The sequence below is a fragment of the Piliocolobus tephrosceles genome, chromosome 13 (genome assembly GCF_002776525.5).
Source record: "Piliocolobus tephrosceles isolate RC106 chromosome 13, ASM277652v3, whole genome shotgun sequence".
Classification (NCBI taxonomy): domain Eukaryota; kingdom Metazoa; phylum Chordata; class Mammalia; order Primates; family Cercopithecidae; genus Piliocolobus; species Piliocolobus tephrosceles.
In genome coordinates this window covers 66,204,254-66,221,831 of record NC_045446.1, presented here as the reverse complement: position 1 = coordinate 66,221,831, position 17,578 = coordinate 66,204,254, and the positions used below count along the sequence as shown (strand labels likewise).

The 17,578-nt window shown below is 38.7% G+C and overlaps 1 protein-coding gene across 3 annotated transcripts in view; it reads right to left on the bottom strand.

Annotated features, from left to right (window-relative positions):
* Window positions 1-17,578, bottom strand: part of UVRAG (UV radiation resistance associated) — a 335,807-nt gene that overhangs the window by 74,854 nt on the left and 243,375 nt on the right. For all 3 annotated transcript variants that reach the window (XM_023209367.1, XM_023209368.1, XM_023209369.1), the window contains one exon: window positions 1,295-1,373. In XM_023209367.1, the coding sequence (XP_023065135.1) occupies window positions 1,295-1,373 (79 nt within the window). The remainder of the gene's footprint in view (window positions 1-1,294; window positions 1,374-17,578) is intronic.

The window sequence follows — 17,578 nt, the reverse complement described above, 5'->3', positions numbered from 1 at the left end:
AACAAATTAAAACAATCCCCACCATTAAACTGAGGTTGGTTGAGGGGAAGAGTGGCAGATGATACTACATAGAGGAATAATTCTAGACTGATCAGAAATGAATAAGGGAATATTCAGCAAGTCTTTAGATTCATGTGGATAAACACAGGCTCATAAAAACAAAGGCATCGCAAATCTTATTACTTCTGTTTAACCAAAGGTCTGAGGATATAGCTCATAACGTCTTTAAATAACAGCCAAATTGTGGACACTCATCCATGTGATATTCCAATTGGAAGGATGTCCAATGAAAACAAAACACTTGTTATTTATAAAAATAAACAGGCCGGGCTCGGTGGCTCACGCCTGTAATCCCAGAACTTTGGGAGGCTGGGGTGGGCGGATCACGAGGTCAGGATATCGAGACCAGCCTGGCCAACATGGTGAAACCCCACCTCTACTAAAAATACAAAAAATTAGCCAGGCGTGGTGGCACGCACCTGTAATCCCAGCTACTTGGAAGGCTGAGGCAGAAGAATCGCTTGAACCTGGGAGGCAGAGGTTGCAGTGAGTCAAGATCATGCCACTGTACTCCAGCTGGGCGACAGAGCAAGACTCCGACTCAAAAATAAAAACAAATCAAAAACAAAGGAAGTTAGTCTTCCTTTATAATTAGAAAACTTACGGAATGCCTACATCTTGAAGTAGGGCCAGAAGTGCTAAAGAAATGCACATATATCTTTCAGGAAAATACAAACCTAAGCATCTGATAGTCTTACTATGGCATACAGAAAGACATTATTTAAGTGGGATCCTAACTGATGTGATGTTGAGAGTGCCACAAACGTCCAAGACAGACTGGAAGGGCCATGTGCTTGGTCTTTTCCTTTGGGCCCGGAATAAAAAAGTGAGGATACCATGAAGTACTTGCATAGGCACTGAACTTTTACTCCAGAAACAACAATGCAAACTGAGTCCCTAGAAATAGCCTAAGAAAAGAAAACTACAATTGGTCAAGCTGCAGAGGCAAGAGATAATGAAGCCCACACATTGAAGTGTAGTCTACCAGCAAGTAAAAACACAGAAAGAGATTCTGAGTTTAGCAAGAGGATTCCAATTTGTATTCATTGCTTCTCTGTAGTCATTTTAAGGGCACAGAAAAAGACTGTGGTCAAAAGAAGAACTGTGTATTACTAATGTAACTGGTTAAATAAAAGGGTCAATTGCAGTGCATGTTTATAAAGAAAAAGGGCTAGCAATCTAAGGAAACAGGTTATGCATGGAAGTAGGAGATAAGTGAAGAACAGAGACTTACCTGTGCTATATTTTTGTTCAGAAGATAGACACCATAATCAAATTGCAACTTCTCCCCTCCTTTTGGATACAGTGGAAACCTAAGAAAGGTAAAGAAGGATCAGATATTTTCCAAAGCTGAGTAAATACAACCTCCAAGTTGTCGACAGAGGCTAAAATTTCTTAGATACAGTATAAACATCTGAACTGGACTAAGTCACCTAGTTATAGTCACTGCAATCTACTGACATCTTCATAATATTAATTAAGTCAGAATAACAGCTGCTTTCTTTCGAAAGAAAAAGTGAATAGGTCACAGAACAAGGAACTAATGTTTAAGAAAGTGACCAATCCACTCCAAGGAGTTGAGGCCACTAGTTCCTATTTACATATCATAAACTTGCCACCTTAGCTAAGATTAAGATCCCAGAAATTTTTCCCTCTAATATCTTGGACCTGACATCTCAACTTCTACTAAATAGGAGAGGAAGATTAGGAAGGAAAAAAAAAAAAAATCCGACTTAGAAGCAATATATAAGATTTCTGTTTCTTTCCTTTTTTTTTGAGATGGAGTCTTTGCTCTGTCACCCAGGCTGGCTCTGTCACTCAGGCTGGAGCGCAGTGGCCGGATCTCAGCTCACTGCAAGCTCTGCCTCCCGGGTTCACATCATTCTCCTGCCTCAGCCTCCTGAGTAGCTGGGACTACAGGCCTGGTTAATTTTTTGTATTTTTAGTAGAGATGGGGTTTCACCGTGTTAGCCAGGATGGTCTCGATCTCCTGACCTGGTGATCCGCCCGTCTCGGCCTCCCAAAGTGCTGGGATTACAGGCGTGAGCCACCGCGCCCTGCAAGATTTCTGTTTCTTTTAAGGTGACCAGTGAAATCAACAGTGCCAATATGAGCCAAAATTTATTAAAATATTCACTCATATTTACAGGGATGGCTATTTGGATGCAACTTCTCTAAGGCAATGTGCTCATGCCACAAGGCTCTCATACAGGATTTTCCATTTTAACCTGCCTCACTGGAGCAACAAAGGCATGCGATCTGGATCTTCATAAAGATAATGAGTTATTTTAGAGAGTAACTCCCCTCACTATTCCCCTTCTTTATACCTGCAAATGGAGAAGGTTAGAGCACACCTATAGTCTAGTCATTGTTTTCTGATTCTCAAGATCAAGCAAAAGTTTTAGCATCTGATACAGATTTCTTTATAAACAGATCAATAACTACTTAGCGTCAAGAAGAAAACTTCACCCTCCTTCTGCGATATACAATTATTCTCAAGAATAAAATAATCTTATTGAAATGAATGGCAAGTGACAATTACTAGTCTTAATTTCAATTGTCTTTTAATTGTCTGAGGAAAAGATACATTCCATAAAGCCTAAAGGATATTATTTTCTAGAGGAAATAAAATAAAGGAAATAGAATTTAAGGGCTTTATATTAAATTCTCAGGAGTTGCTGGCTATATAGTATCCAAAGGTAAATTTGTTACACTATAAAATTATAGGCGCTGGGGAGTGAGCAAGGTCATGAACTGTATTTATTCTCTACTAAAGGAACACTAAATGCTTCACACACCCATCAAGAAGACAGAGCTTTATATTTAATTGAAACAGTAAAAAATAAACTAGGACATGTGGTTTGGCCTCAAATTGAGATGCATAAAAATGACAGCATAGCAAATTCATGATAAGCAAAGTGCAACACCAGGTTTTTGCAAGATGCCTGGGAATCATTCAAATTCAGATGGGGTAGCCTGCAAAGAAACAACATATTTGCAAATACCCAACAGGGGCACTTTAGAGAAAATCTACTACAGTCCTAAACCTCTGTGCTGTCTAGCCGTTATTCTATAAGCTTGAGATGTAGACTATCTGAACAGCTCTCCAAACCCATAGCTATCTCCATTTTCAAGGTATATATCTAGAAACTGTTTCGTATGTTAGAAGAGTAAATTGAGATCAGCACACATTGAAAACCAAGCTTCAACATTCCTAAAAAATTGATTTCACAACATTTGACTTTATTATGACTTCAGTGGGACTTATTTATACAAAAAGCCACAAGGTATGGTTCAAATAAGCCAACGCAAAGACAGATCAAATATTAAGACAGAATTTACATTTTATATTGCTTTCAAATTCCTAGGTCACTTGAAGTTGAATAGTAAAATAGCTTATAACTATCACGCATTCATCTTACTTTGCAAAAGTACATGGCTTTATGGATCTATCAATCTTGAAAAACACCCATTTTAAAGGGCAAAACCTATTGTCAGAACATAAGATACAAATCTTATATTGGAGAATTACGTTAGCAAGCTATAGAAGCTTTAGATAAGAATGTGGCCATTAAAGTACAACCAGAAGTAGGTCTATAACATCATAAAGAGGACTCATTAAAGGAGTATTATATTAAATAACTGAAGGATGAACCGTGTATTTCCTATGAAGATTCAATGCAATTTATTATTATATTCAATTAAAATGGCTAATATTATTTTCAAATTAAATTAAATTTCCACATGGAAAATTCACTGACTCTACTGTCTTCACATGGCCTTACCTGAACGATACCTTGTGGCTCTTTCTATAAATAGAAAAATCAAGGAATTAGAAAGCAATAAATAAGATTACATGTGTGACAGAATTCCATCTGAGCCTTACTGTCACTGTAACTAACACCAGCTGGTGAAGAGGTTAGTGGGGAGAACTGCAGACCTCCAATCTTAATTATCAGAGCCCACCTTTATCTACTGTAGATACTCGTATCATTGTGAACTATCAAATTGGCTTAGGTCAGTTTGCAACTCTTTCTTTTTCCAGTCTGTCTCAGATTGTAAATTTACACTCACTGTGTGATTACTTGTTAATGTGTGTCTCCCTTATGATACTGTAGGCTCCAAGAGGGCAGAAACCGATTTTATTTTGTTCCTCTTTGCCTCTCTGTCAAGCGTCTAAGCACTGCTACTAGCAGAACTCAATAAACATTTGTTGAATTTTTTTAAAAAAGGTTATTTGTGAAAATGATTTGGAACTCTTTAGTAAAGAACAATTTCAATATGAGTTAAGAATTATGCGATAACTACCAAAAAAGCTACTGTGATCCCAGGCTATGGTAACAGAAGAGGAGCAGCTCAGCTGGGGAACATGATAGGGATTACTACTTTGTACTAGGTTAGACTGTACTGAGAGACCTATGTTCAGTTCTGGGAGTGAAAGTATTTTACAAACAGACAGAAGAACACTTGTATCCTTACTTAAAGGTTATGTTTCTAGAGAACGTTTATAACAATCTCATTTGACTATAAAAAGCATGCAGTGAAATAATGAAGCAGTCAGTATTACTGTTATTTAAAATAAATTGATTTGCCTTGGTCCCCTAAGTAGTAAGTGGAAGACACATGGCCTCAGTATTAGGTCTTCAATAATAAATTCAGTATTCTCTCTATTGCCTCTGAATGCTTTAGAGAAGCAAACCCAGGATGATTAGGGGAACAGGAGTCAGTATTGAGAGAAATTGTTGAAGGAACCAGAGGTGTTTGTCCTGGAGGATACAAGTCTCAGGGACAACAAATGAAGGACTTTCAGAGAGAAAAATAATTCATTTTTTTTCTGCATGGCTTCAAGCAGGGAGAACCAAAGTGAACGGTATATGCATTACAGGAGATTGATTTCACTACAAAGTTATTCAAAATCCTAAAGATCTTAGTTAGAGGCAGCTAAGCAGAGAAGGGCAACAAACACAAACAAACAATGGACATGTATTTAGTGGATGTAGCGGGTTACACGGTGGCCTCCAAAAAGATACGTCCATATTCTAATCCCTGGGACCTGTCTAAGTGACCTTATTTGATGAAAAGATCTAAAATAGTTAAGGATCTTGAGTTGAGATCATTTTTTATTAGTCAGGTGGGCCCTCAATCTAGTAAGTATCATAATAAGGAAACACAGAGGTGAGACAAAGAGAAAAGAGGTTGTGTACAGACGGAGGCAGAGCTTAGTTATGCAGCCACAAGTCAGGCAATGCCTGGAGCCACCAGAAGCTGTAAAGGATAAAGAAAGGAGTGTGGCCCTGATGACCTTTGATTTTGGACTTCTGGCCTCCAGAACTGTGTGAGAGTAAATTTCTGCTGTTTGTCTCATCAAGTTTGTGGTAACTTACAGTAGCTTTAGAGACTAACACAAGAGGAATCAAATACTAGATGATCCACTGAACTCAATGAGGCATAGTATCTCCTCCAGCTCCAAGATTCTATAATTCTGAATATGTGAAACTAAACATACTGAATATAATTTCATTTTTTCCTTCAGCAACCAAGAAAGATTTGAGACTCTAATGCCAAAGAGTCATCATGATAGGCAGCAGCTAAGGTTGCAAAGTAGACCGACTGAAATTTGGCAAGTGAAGTACCAAAACAAGAAATTCATATGCACAGGCTGAGCCTGAGCAGGATTTTTCTTTTTTACTAATTTTTATATGTGTGTGTGTGTGTGTATATATACACACATATATATACACACACACACACGTAAATATGTATATATATGTGTGTATATATACACACACACACACGTAAATATGTGTGTATATATACACACATATGTAAATTTATATACATATACAGACATATATATGTGTGTATATATAATATATATACATACTTAGAGACGTTAACCCATGAAAAATATATCACACACAACTTGAAAAAAACTGTGACAAGAAACTGATTTTCAAACTTTAAATATTTATAAAAGATACAACTATTATAAACACTACCCTCTCCCCACCAACTCAGACATTTTTACAAAGTACTCCAAGCTACTGATAGTTTCTTGCCTTCACCTTCAGAGCCTCACATCCAGATTGAGTTCTTTGATGGCAACTGGGGATGAGGACATGGCTATAGTTAATTCAAATTTTAAAATCATACATATTACTTCTGCCATTAGTATTTATACAAAATGTGACAACATGGACTCAATATATTCTGAGGCCATGACTTTACCTCAAACTCAGTATACTTTCTCCTGTCCACACTAGTTTGCCATTACAACTTTTCTCTATCAATTACTTGGACTTAGACTGGCATTCAACTTTACCCACCTGATTTGCCTTTTACATATGCAGTGCTTCACCAAGCTGACAAATCATTTCAACTCTGTAACATTCTCCATTCCTGCTGCTACTCTGGATAATTCTTTGTTGTGGGGTGCTGTCCTATATACTACAGGATGTTTAGCAAGGTCAGCATCTCTATCCTCTACTCATTAAAAGCCAATAGCACTGGACTCCCAGCTGTGATAACCAAAAATGTCTCTAGACATCGCCCAGTGTTGCCTGGGTGGGTGGGGAAAGGGGTTCAAACTGCCTCCAGTTGAGAGTCATTGTTCTAAGCTCTTATCAATTTGCTTACTACCTAGCCAGAATCCTTAATGCCAGTTCATGCTCCATATCACTGTCAGATTGATTTTAGGAAGCCTAGTAGGTTTTTAAAAACTGAATTACAACAGAAAAGACAGTTTTTCTAGTCTCAGCTCCATTACATACTTAGTTGTTATATGAACTTGGGTAAATCATAAGTATTAAATCATAATTTAATGCTAAGTTCTTAAGCTGTGAAGTGGAGAAACTATCATCTTTCCTGCCTTCTTCACAAGTATCTTGTGAGGATACAACACCAGAAGACTGAGAAAGTACACTGCAACTGCAAAGCATGACACAAATATGTTAGTATTTTCTCTTAAGGAAGACCTCTTATGTCACTTCTCAGCCCTGCTTCATAATCAGTTATTGTTTTAAATTTCAACTCCTCTGCCTACTTTTCAAGGCCTAAGTGATCTGACCCATCTGCCCAATTGATCTGTCACCTTTTGCTCAAGAGGTTTCCTCACAGTGCCAGAAAGACATCAAGTTCACTTTTCTTTCTCTGCCTTTACTTACTTCTCGAAAGTGTCCATCTTTCTTGCTTTCCTATCTAAACACTATTCCATCCTTCATAAGATCTAGTTCAAGTTGTCACATTTATTTTTATTTTTATTTTATTTTATTTTATTTTTTAAGACGGAGTCTTGCTCTATTGGCAGGCTGGAGTGCAGTGGCGCGATGTCGGCTCACTGCAACCTCCACCTCCCAGATTCAAACAATTCTTCTGCCTCAGCCTCCTGAGTAGCTGGGACTACAGTTGCGTGCCATCACGCCCAGTTAATTTTTATATTTTCAGTAGAGACAGGGTTTCAGCATGTTGGTCAGGATGGTCTTGATCTCTTGACCTCGTGATCCACCCACCTTGGCCTCCCAAAGTGCTGGGATTACAGGGGTGAGCCACCGCGCCCCGCCACACATTCCTTTTTAAATTGCTCTTGACCGCTCCAGGACTTAACAATTCTCCTTTGACCTTCCTGTTGCCTATTTAATGCCTAGAGATTGATTGGTAGCTGTTTCCACATTCATTTATTTCATGCTCTAGTGGTAGTGCATTAATTTTCCCACACTTCATGATTCACATTCACATGTGCACAATTCTTGTTCTTGGTGCCTCATGCTTTATTTGAGGGCTGCATCACATTTAAAGAAGTAACCAAAATTAAATCACGGTATCTACCAAAACCAATAAAATTCTTTTTTTTTTTTTTTTTTTTTTTTTTGAGATAGGGTCTTGCTCTATCGCTGAGGCTGGAGTGCAGTGGCATGACCATGACTCACTGCAGCCCTGACCTCCCAGGCACAAGTGATACTCCTGCCTCTGTCTCCCAAGTAGCTGGGACAGCAGGTGTGCACCACCACACCTGACTAATTTTTTGCACAGGGGGATAGAGACAAGGTCTCACTATGTTGCCCAGGCTGGTCTTGAACTCCTGAGCTCAAGCAATCCCTCCCACTTCGACCTCCCAAACTGTTAAGATTACAGGCATGAGTGACCATGCCCGGACCTAAAACTCATTTTAAAAGACATTTTCAATGTTTATTTTCCCAAAAAGTCCCCCCTACAACAACTATAGTAAATTGTGAGTTAACTCTGGTATGCTTAGGGGTTCAGAAATGGGGATAGATTATAACATGAATACCTACTGGGCTCCTCCTGTGGAATACCAGTCTGTGTAACTGGTGGGACAACCTACTATCTATTAGGAGCAACCAGTTCTTGGTTGGCTATGGTAAGTCTTAAGGCTACATGCACTTTAAAGAAGCAATTAACAAAACAATAACAACAACAACAAAATCACACGAGCCTCATTCAAGTTGTTGCCCCTGGAGAGGGCAATAATAACAACAACAAAAACTTGTGGAAAAAAAAGTTAATGTAAAATGCCAGCAGCATGCAATCTGCCCCTATTTTTCCCCTATGATCGAGTAAGGGAAGTGACCAAACGCTACAGACCCATACTAAATTATTATGGCCAAAGTAAAGCACCTGGTAGAGTAAAAAGGACTATGTTTTACTCTGCCAAGACTAAAGAGGGGGAAAAAAAAACACCTCACATTTTTCTGCTACGTTGTATAGTGTCACTGAAGTTTTAACTGTTGATGGTAATGCAGTGAAAGTATAAGGCAGGCCATAGGTATGGGAGATGGAAATGGCTGGCTGTGGGGGTTACACTGGGGACTGAAAATATTTGAGCATCTGTTTCCATGTTAAAAAGTCACATTTATTAACCAGCCCAAAATGTACTCTTTAAAAAATAAGCCATTTTAAAAGAATATTTCCATTTCCATTTATCATTTAATACTTAACTATTGAAATCTATTGTTTAAGTTTCCATCTTTCTTTGGATTAATAACTTTACTCTGAGGGCCATTTAACCTTCCCCCATAAGTGATATCTCATTTTAAATATCATAATCAATTTAAAGTAACACAGAAAGTAACAGATATCCATTGCTTCAGGCTAAAGTTATAATCTATGAAAAGCGTGATTAACAATGGACATTTTCTCCCTCTTTCCCACAGCCAACTGATCGTTGAAAAATCAAATCTGATCGTGGCACAGTCTCCTACTTAGAACCATCAAAAGATTTTCCACTGCACTGGAAATAAAATTTAAACCACACAGGGTAGCCCACAGGGCCTTATGTGGCTAAAGCCACTTCTACCTCATGTCATTCTCCTTGGCATTCGCTATGCTCAAGTCATGCTGGTTTTCTTTCTGTTCCCTGAACATGCCAAGCTTGTTTCCTACTTTGGGACTTTTGAACTTGCTATTCTCTGTTTTTTAAGTGTTTGCTCCTGAAGTCTTCCCAGAGCTGATACTTTCTTGTCATTCTGGCCTTTGATCAGAATCACCCTTAGAGAGACCACTGCATGTCACTCAATCTAAAATTCTTCCTCAGAAAGATTACTGAGGGCAGATTAGACTAAGAGTGGCCAGGGGTGCTAATCAATTTTAACATTACACACAAAAAAGAGATAACTGGACATAATGTGCTTCCAAATGTGATACAAAAGGAAGCATCAGTAACACCTATGAAGTATTCTTGCCAAGAAAACTCAGTATGATCATCTAAGTTTTTATCTCCAGCTTATAGGTAACACAGGGGAAAGATACACATGTTAATACAATCAGCAAAATCCAAAATGTGAGGAACTTTACAGAGATCTGCAGAGTAAGTTTAACTTATACAACAAGAAAAAAATTGCAAGGAAAAATAAAGAAGGAGAGAACCTCCAGATTAAGAGACTTTAGATGTGGAGCAACCAGAACTCTTATATATTGTCGAGCGGGAGTATAAAATGTACATTACACTCTACGGAAAAAGGTCTGGCAGTTACTTATAAAACTAAACATACACTTACACTATGATGTAGCAATTCTGTTCCTGAGTATTTACCCAAGATATATGAAAACATTTGCCCAAAAAAATACCATGTACAAAAATGTTCACAGCAACTTTACTCATAATAGCCAAAAACTTAAAACCACCTAAGTGTTAAGGATGAAAGAACCTACAATAAGTTCATACTGCATGCTTACGGTTAAACAATGGTTAAGTAGGGGACTGGGAAAGACAGTGATTCACTAGAAAAAGAGAGAGGGAATACAAATACAAAAATACAAAAAAGAGAGAGGGAAGTTTCAGGGGAGAGTCAATGATCTGTATCTTGACAGGGGCTGGACTGTACAGATGCATATGTATTTGATGGAACTCAGAATAGTTCATTTAAGATTTGTATATTTCTGTCCGGGTGCGGTGGCTCACGCCTGTAATCCCAGCACTTTGGGAGGCTGAGGTGGACAGATCACGAGGGTCAGGAGATCAAGACCCTCCTGGCTAAAACGATGAAATCCCGTCTCTACTAAAAATACAAAAAATTAGCCGGGCATCGTCGTAGGCGCCTGTAGTCCCAGCTACTCAGGAGGCTGAGGCAGGAGAATGGCGTGAACCTAAGAGGTGGAGCTTGCAGTGAGCTGAGATCATGCCACTGTACTCTAGCCTGGGTGACAGAGTGAGACTCCTCAAAAAAAAAAAGTGTATATTTCATTATATATAACTTTTACCTCAAAAGAAGAAGAATCATAAACAAATATTGAGCTCTGATTAATCATATGCATGATGAAGCATTGGGGGGAAGTCTACTGATATCTGAAACTTACTTTAAGATTCATGGAAATAAGTAGGTTGATATAATAGATAAACAGATGGATAAATGGGAAGATACAATAACACAGGTACAGCAAAAGTAACTGCAGAATCTAGGTGGTGGGTGTATGGGTGTCCACTATTAAGATTCTTTCAACTTTTCTGTATGTTTAGACATTTTCATAATACAATCTTGGGATACAATATAAATAAACCAAAAAAAGGTTTAGCTAATGGCAAATAATAGGAGAAAAACAGCCTGGGCACGGTGGCTCACGCCTGTAATCTCAGCACTTTGGGGGACCAAGACACGTGGATCCTTTGAGCCCAGGAGTTTGAGACCAGCTTGGCAAAATCCTGTCTCTACTAAAATACAAGAATTAGCCAGGCATGACGGTGTATGCCTGTAATCCCAGCTACTTGGGAGTCTGAGGTGGGAGGATCACTTGAACCCAGGAGATGAAGGTTGCAGTGAGCCGAGATCACACCACTGCACTCCAGTCTGAGCAACAGGATTAATCGTAGGCAGCTTCCTATAGGTGGAAAATTTAAAACTAGTTTTGAAGAAAGTAAAGGTCAGAAATTTGAAAGAGAGAAGATGAAAGAGCACTTGAAATTAGTGTAAAAGAACTGATTCAATCAACAGATGATTTACTTATTTTATACCAAAGACTCTAACGAGCATTGGACAAATAAAGCAAATACTATTCTTCATTCACTCGTTTGGCAATAGTTACTGCATTATCACCTTGTGGTAGGCACTGTTCTAGGTGCTAAGCTAACACAGTGAACAAAACAACAAAAAAAATTCCTGTTCTCATGAAGCTTACATTTCAGTGGGAGAGACATGACAAATGAGAGGAGGTTCACTGAGAAGATTACATCTGAACAAAAACCTGAAGGAAGTGAGAAAGTCTTGAAGCTATCTGGGGGACAGTGTTCCAGGCAGGTGAAATGAAAAGTGGAAAGGCCTTGAGACAGGAATGCCTGGTATGTTCACATCCAAGGAAGTGAAGGCAGGCCAGAGTGCCTGGAGCAGAGTGAGGGAAAAAGGACCAGGAGATGAGGTCAGCAAGGGGATCGGTTTACATCATGCAGGGTCCTGGAGGTCACAGCAAGGACTTCGTTTTTTACTCTGAATGACAGGAGAAGCACTGGAGGGTTTAATGGCTGCTCTGTGAGGATAAACTGCAGAGGAGCAAGAAAAGAAACAAGGGGAAGCTACTGCAAAACTTTAGGCAAGAGAAGACAGTGGTTTGAACCAAGATGGTGGCTGTGGAGGTGATGAGAAGTGGTTGGATTCTCTTATTTTGAAGACAGAGCCAACATGATCTGGTGACAGATCTTCTATGAAGTGTGAGAGGAAGAGGAGTCAAGGATGACTTCAAAGTTTTGGACCTAAGCAACTGACAGAATGGAATTGCCATCTTTTTATAAAATTACGGGTGAAATTAAACAGCTAGGAGCTAGGGTAAAAGAAAAGAATGTGAGGGGTTAAGTGCCATAAGATTAGGCTGGTAAGGTCAGCAGGTACCAGACTATGCAAGGTTTTATAAACCACAAGAAAACCAAGTCTACACTGTATCCTTTAGGAAAATGAGAGGATAATAACTTCTTCTTTTTTTTTTTTTTTTTTTGAGATGGAATCTTGCTCTGTTGCGAGGCTGGAGCGCAGTGGTACGATCTTGGCTCACTGCAACCTCCGCATCTCAGGTTCAAGTGATTCCCCTGCCTCAGCTTCCCAAGTAGTTGAGACTACAGGTGCCCGCCACCATGTCCGGCTAATTTTTTGTATTTTAGTAGAGATGGGGTTTCACCATGTTGGCCAGGCTGGTCTCGATCTTCTGACCTCATGATTTGCCTGCCTGGGCCAAAGTTCTGGAATTATAGGTGTGAGCCACCATACCCAGCTGGGAGGATAATAACTTTTTAAAGCTTGGGTGTAATAAGATGGGGCTTATGTTTTTTAAAGACCAGACTGGCTACAGTGTGGTAAATAAAGGGGAACAGGACCTGGATAGAAGGTTATTGCAAAATTCCAGGCTAGAAATGGTGACAGTTTTGGTTAGGGTTCCAGAAGTAGAGAGGAAGATATGTGAATAGATTTGTGGGAAGAATCAAAAGAATTTTGTGATGGATTGATTGTTACAAAATGGTAAACAGGGGAGGAGTCAAAGATGACCCTTTCGTTTCTCGATTGAGAAACGAGGCAGATGGCGGTATCTGTGAATTGAGGTATCTGCCTCAGCCTCCCGAGTAGCTGGGATTACAAGCATGCACTACCATGCCCAGCTAATTTTTGTATTTTTAGTAGAGATGGGGTTTTGCCATGTTGGCCAGGCTGGTCTTTAACTCCTGATCTTCCGTGATTCTCCCAAAGTGCTGGGATTACAGGCGTGAGCCGCAGCGCCTGGCTATATATTTATTATATATAAATATAATACACTTGTATACTATATATTTATACCGATATTCTCTATAGTATATTTATACTCTATAATATAAACTAAATATATTTATTATTTATAAACTAAGGTGACAAAATTTGGGCTGAAAATATCAAATAAGGAATTATAAACATTTTAGATGGAAACCGAAGCCATAGGTATGAATGAGATGGCCTAAAGAAATGGTATACAAGAGAACCACTTCAGAGCCTTGAGAATATGAACACAGGATGGGGAGAAGGAGCCAGAAAAGGACTGGTTAAAAGATATGAGGAAAACCAAGAAGTATCTCATCAGAAAAGCTCAGAGAAACTGCTAATGTAAGAAAGGTGATATCAACAGTTAAGTGCTGCAGACAGGTCAAGCGAATCTGAAAATAAAACGTCTACTGGATTGATTCTGTGGGTTCATTGGTAGGTAGTGCTGATAATATGGTAAATGAAAGTTTAACTGAAGTAGCAGGGGATGAAGGCCGACTGGTATGAGTTCGGCAGTGGCTAGAGGTAAGGAAATGAAGCTGGTGGGAAGCCTGGCATAGAGAGAGGGGAGCTCAGCAGCTGCCGGGATGTGGTGAGGCACAGCAGGAAACATGTCCTGAGGTGAAAGAGGATAGGTTCCTTACCACACAGGTGAGAGTACAGAAAGGTCTGCCTTAGACAGCAGGTGGGACAAGGGCAACTCTTTCGTCATAACAGGGGGGATGAAGGAAAATGACCACTGTGGATGCTGTTTATTCATTCAACAAAGTTTCAGTGAACTCATACTATGTGCCAGGTATGGTGTTAGGTGGTAGGAATATAAGACTGGGTAAACACAAACACGAGGTTAGAGTCCAGTGAATTAGACAGATAGTGCTCAAATAATCAGCCTAATAAATAAAATGGGTAGGTGCTAAAGGAAGAAATGTTCTGGTTAGAGGAAGCAGCTTGTGCAAAGGCCTGTGGCAGGAGGAGACATGCTGCGTCAAGGATTGGCAAGAAGGCCAACAGAACTGGGCTGAAGGAGGAATGGCAAGGGACAACTTTGAGGTTGCATAGGAAGGTATGTGACAGATTAGGTAGGGCCCTCTACACACACCATTCCAGACCAAGGACTGATCTCCATCCTAAAAGTCCTCATGGAAGAACAAAAAGAGGAGTGATTGTTTTTTCCTCCTTCTTTGGGGGAAGAAAAGAGAGAGAAAATATAATGGGAGACATATGTGCCAACCAAAAGAGGTTAAATTTGACATAACAGGAAATAAAATATCACCCCAAAGTTTTTAAAGGAGAAATCATGTAATGAGAAGATTTACATCAGAATATTCTCTTTGCCAATATTATATACAATATTTTAGACAGAGCTATACTAAAAAGAGAATGGAATTTCAGGGAAATCGAATTCCAGGTAATTTTAGTAAGAAGGTTAAAAATAATCCCCCCCGCCCTTTTTTTTTGCTTGGTAAGTTGCAGGGCTGTGGAAATTGTTAAAGGACTCAATATCAATTTCCTTACAGAAACCTTCCAGTTTTTCCACACCCTTTTTGTAACTGTTGAAAAACAGTCCACAGGCAAATTTCAGTGAACAGAGTAAAATTAAAGGATGAAAACCATGTCTTTTTTTAATAGTCAATTTTGTAAAATAAAAATTCTGCCAAGCAAATCAAAATCACATTCCACAACATTAACAGTCATCCTGCATTTGCCTGGATTTAACAGCACCTGTTTCCCACAAAAATCTGTAAATGTGAAGAAAAAAAAAAAAAACCAAATCCACAATTAAACATGCAAGGTGCATAAATACTTGGTAATGCCAGAAGATATTTCCATCTGGAACATAAATTTGGAAGAAAAACTATTCACCATCTAAAATATCTAAAGACAGCACCACTTCACAATGTGTACATATAATATGGGGTTGCTTAAATGTATAAGGACACCTAATTCTATATTGTCTATAAATCGCTTCCTTATACAGTGCTGATAACAGGTACTCAATCCTTTATATAAAAATTGCGTATTTAATTTTTGTGCTGATACCTATTTTGAGATGAGAAGAGGAGAAAAGCAAAAGGGCTATTTAGGTACAATACGTTAAGGCTTTGAAGTCAGAGGGGCAGAACTTTGTTATTTACTTGTGGTGTGAACTAGAACATGCTACTCTGAAATTGTTTCCAAAACTCTAAAATAGGTTTAATAATAGCAATCTTTCAGGATTGCTGTGAAAATTAAACAAGAAAATCTATGACTCAACTTCAAATCTACACAACAAAATGCATTTAAAAAAAATCTATGACCCAGCACAGTTAGTAGGATAGAGTAGGCATTCAATTATTATTATTACCTTTCATAATGGTATGCTTGATTTCCCTTTTCTTTTCCTCCACTCCTATTTGTAAGTGTCTCAAGAGAGAGAGCCTATTTTATTCATTTTGTTGCCTTCTGAAATCAAAAAGCATTCTTATGCACCTGGCACTTTCTACTCAACATTTTAGCTGTTTATACAAATGTCTTACTTCCTCAATTAAAACACAATTTCCTTGAGGACATGGGTGTTAAGCTTAAATTCTTATTCAAAGTGGGTATTCAACAAATATCTGCAAATGAATGATTAAACAAATGAATATATTAAGTAATTAAATATTGAAGCAGAAATGTGTAAGTAACATATAGCTCTGTGAATTAAAAAACAAAACAAAACACAGGAATCAATATGGAAGATTTCAAGATTCAGGTATGTTCTCATTACTGTTTCTTTCTTGGTTTTAATATACCTAGACAACCAACTCTTATTTTTAGAAAATGCTTTGAGTTCTGCTCAAAATAAAAATTATCTGGTTGAGAGAAGATCCTAAATTACAAAATGGTGTTTGCCATGGATTAATAGCAGGTAGAGCCCTCTACCATTAAAGTAAAGGCCAGTGAGTACCAATAAAATGACAGCAATAACAATGATGCTGATGCTGGACTGCATTTATGGAATATTATTATACAGCAGGTATTGCACTTATTATACTTTATCTATACAATCCTAGCAATTGTCCAGCAAGCACTGTTCATTTAGTGCCCACGGTCACACTGTGTTTCCTAACACTCCACAATAGCCACCCGTCTCCAATCCACTTCACCCCTGCGCCGAGTTTGAATTAGTTATTTCTCCCTATGTGTCTTCACAGAACCCTGTACAATCCCTAACAGGGTACCTTTGACACTGTATTGTAGTTGCTTGTTTATTCCTTGAATCTTCTGAAGGAAAGTGAACTATGAGCCAAAGTCTTACTGATGCTGTATCCCAGCTCCAAGAGCCCTGTGTCTGGAACACATTCATTTGTGGAATGGAGGGAGAGGTGAATGTATGGATGAAGTAGAAGTGGTGGAGCTACTTCCAACCCATGCCTGTCCGACTCCTAAGCCTCTGCTTTTTATTCTATTCTATGCTCTCCGTCAAGTAATAACCCCATTTTGTAAAGCTGTATTATTTGTAAATTTCATTTCATTCAAGATTTCTATTAAAAACTAGGGGATTTCTTCTCTCCACAAATCAGATGTTCATATACCAAATCATTGCCAAATTTACCAACTGATTTGATAAGCTGGCACTCAGAAAACCATCAAATCTACATTTTATGTTTAGAGTTAAAAAGGCAAAGATTGTCAATGCCAATAACTGTAGATCTCATTCATGTAACTTCTATAGTCCTATTAACGATATTGTATGGATATACATTATTGCTTTTGGGGCTTAAATAAATAAAAGTGGGTAGAATATTTGGAAAGTTTTTGAAAAATCCACTGTCATGCTCAGGGTCAGGTTCCAACCCCAGCTGAGGGCTGAGGGGAGTGGGTGGATATGGGGCAGGGAGCTGGAAGAACACTCAAGAGACAGCAGGTAGATGAGACATGGCTTTATTCAGCAGCCTCTTCACAGGGTTAGTGTTACATTTATACACTACACAAACAATAGCTGCTGAGAGCCAGGTACGGAGCTTCTCTATGCTGTGTCTACATGGCTATGATTATATAAGATATGGTACTGTGCACTTGCGCCCCAATCCCGCTGAGTCATCTAGGCTGTTTACCTAGGCCTATGCCTGCTGCCCTATATATGCTCGACTGCAGCACAGTCATGTTCGTTACATCCACTTAATTCCACTAACTCAACTTTTCAATAATGGGGTGCATAAATCTGTTAAACTACTTAAGTTTTAAAGGCTAATTTTAGATCATCTATCACAAAAAGTCTAAAAACTTACCTGCTTTCTGGATGTCAACGCTCAAAATTACACACATAAGTT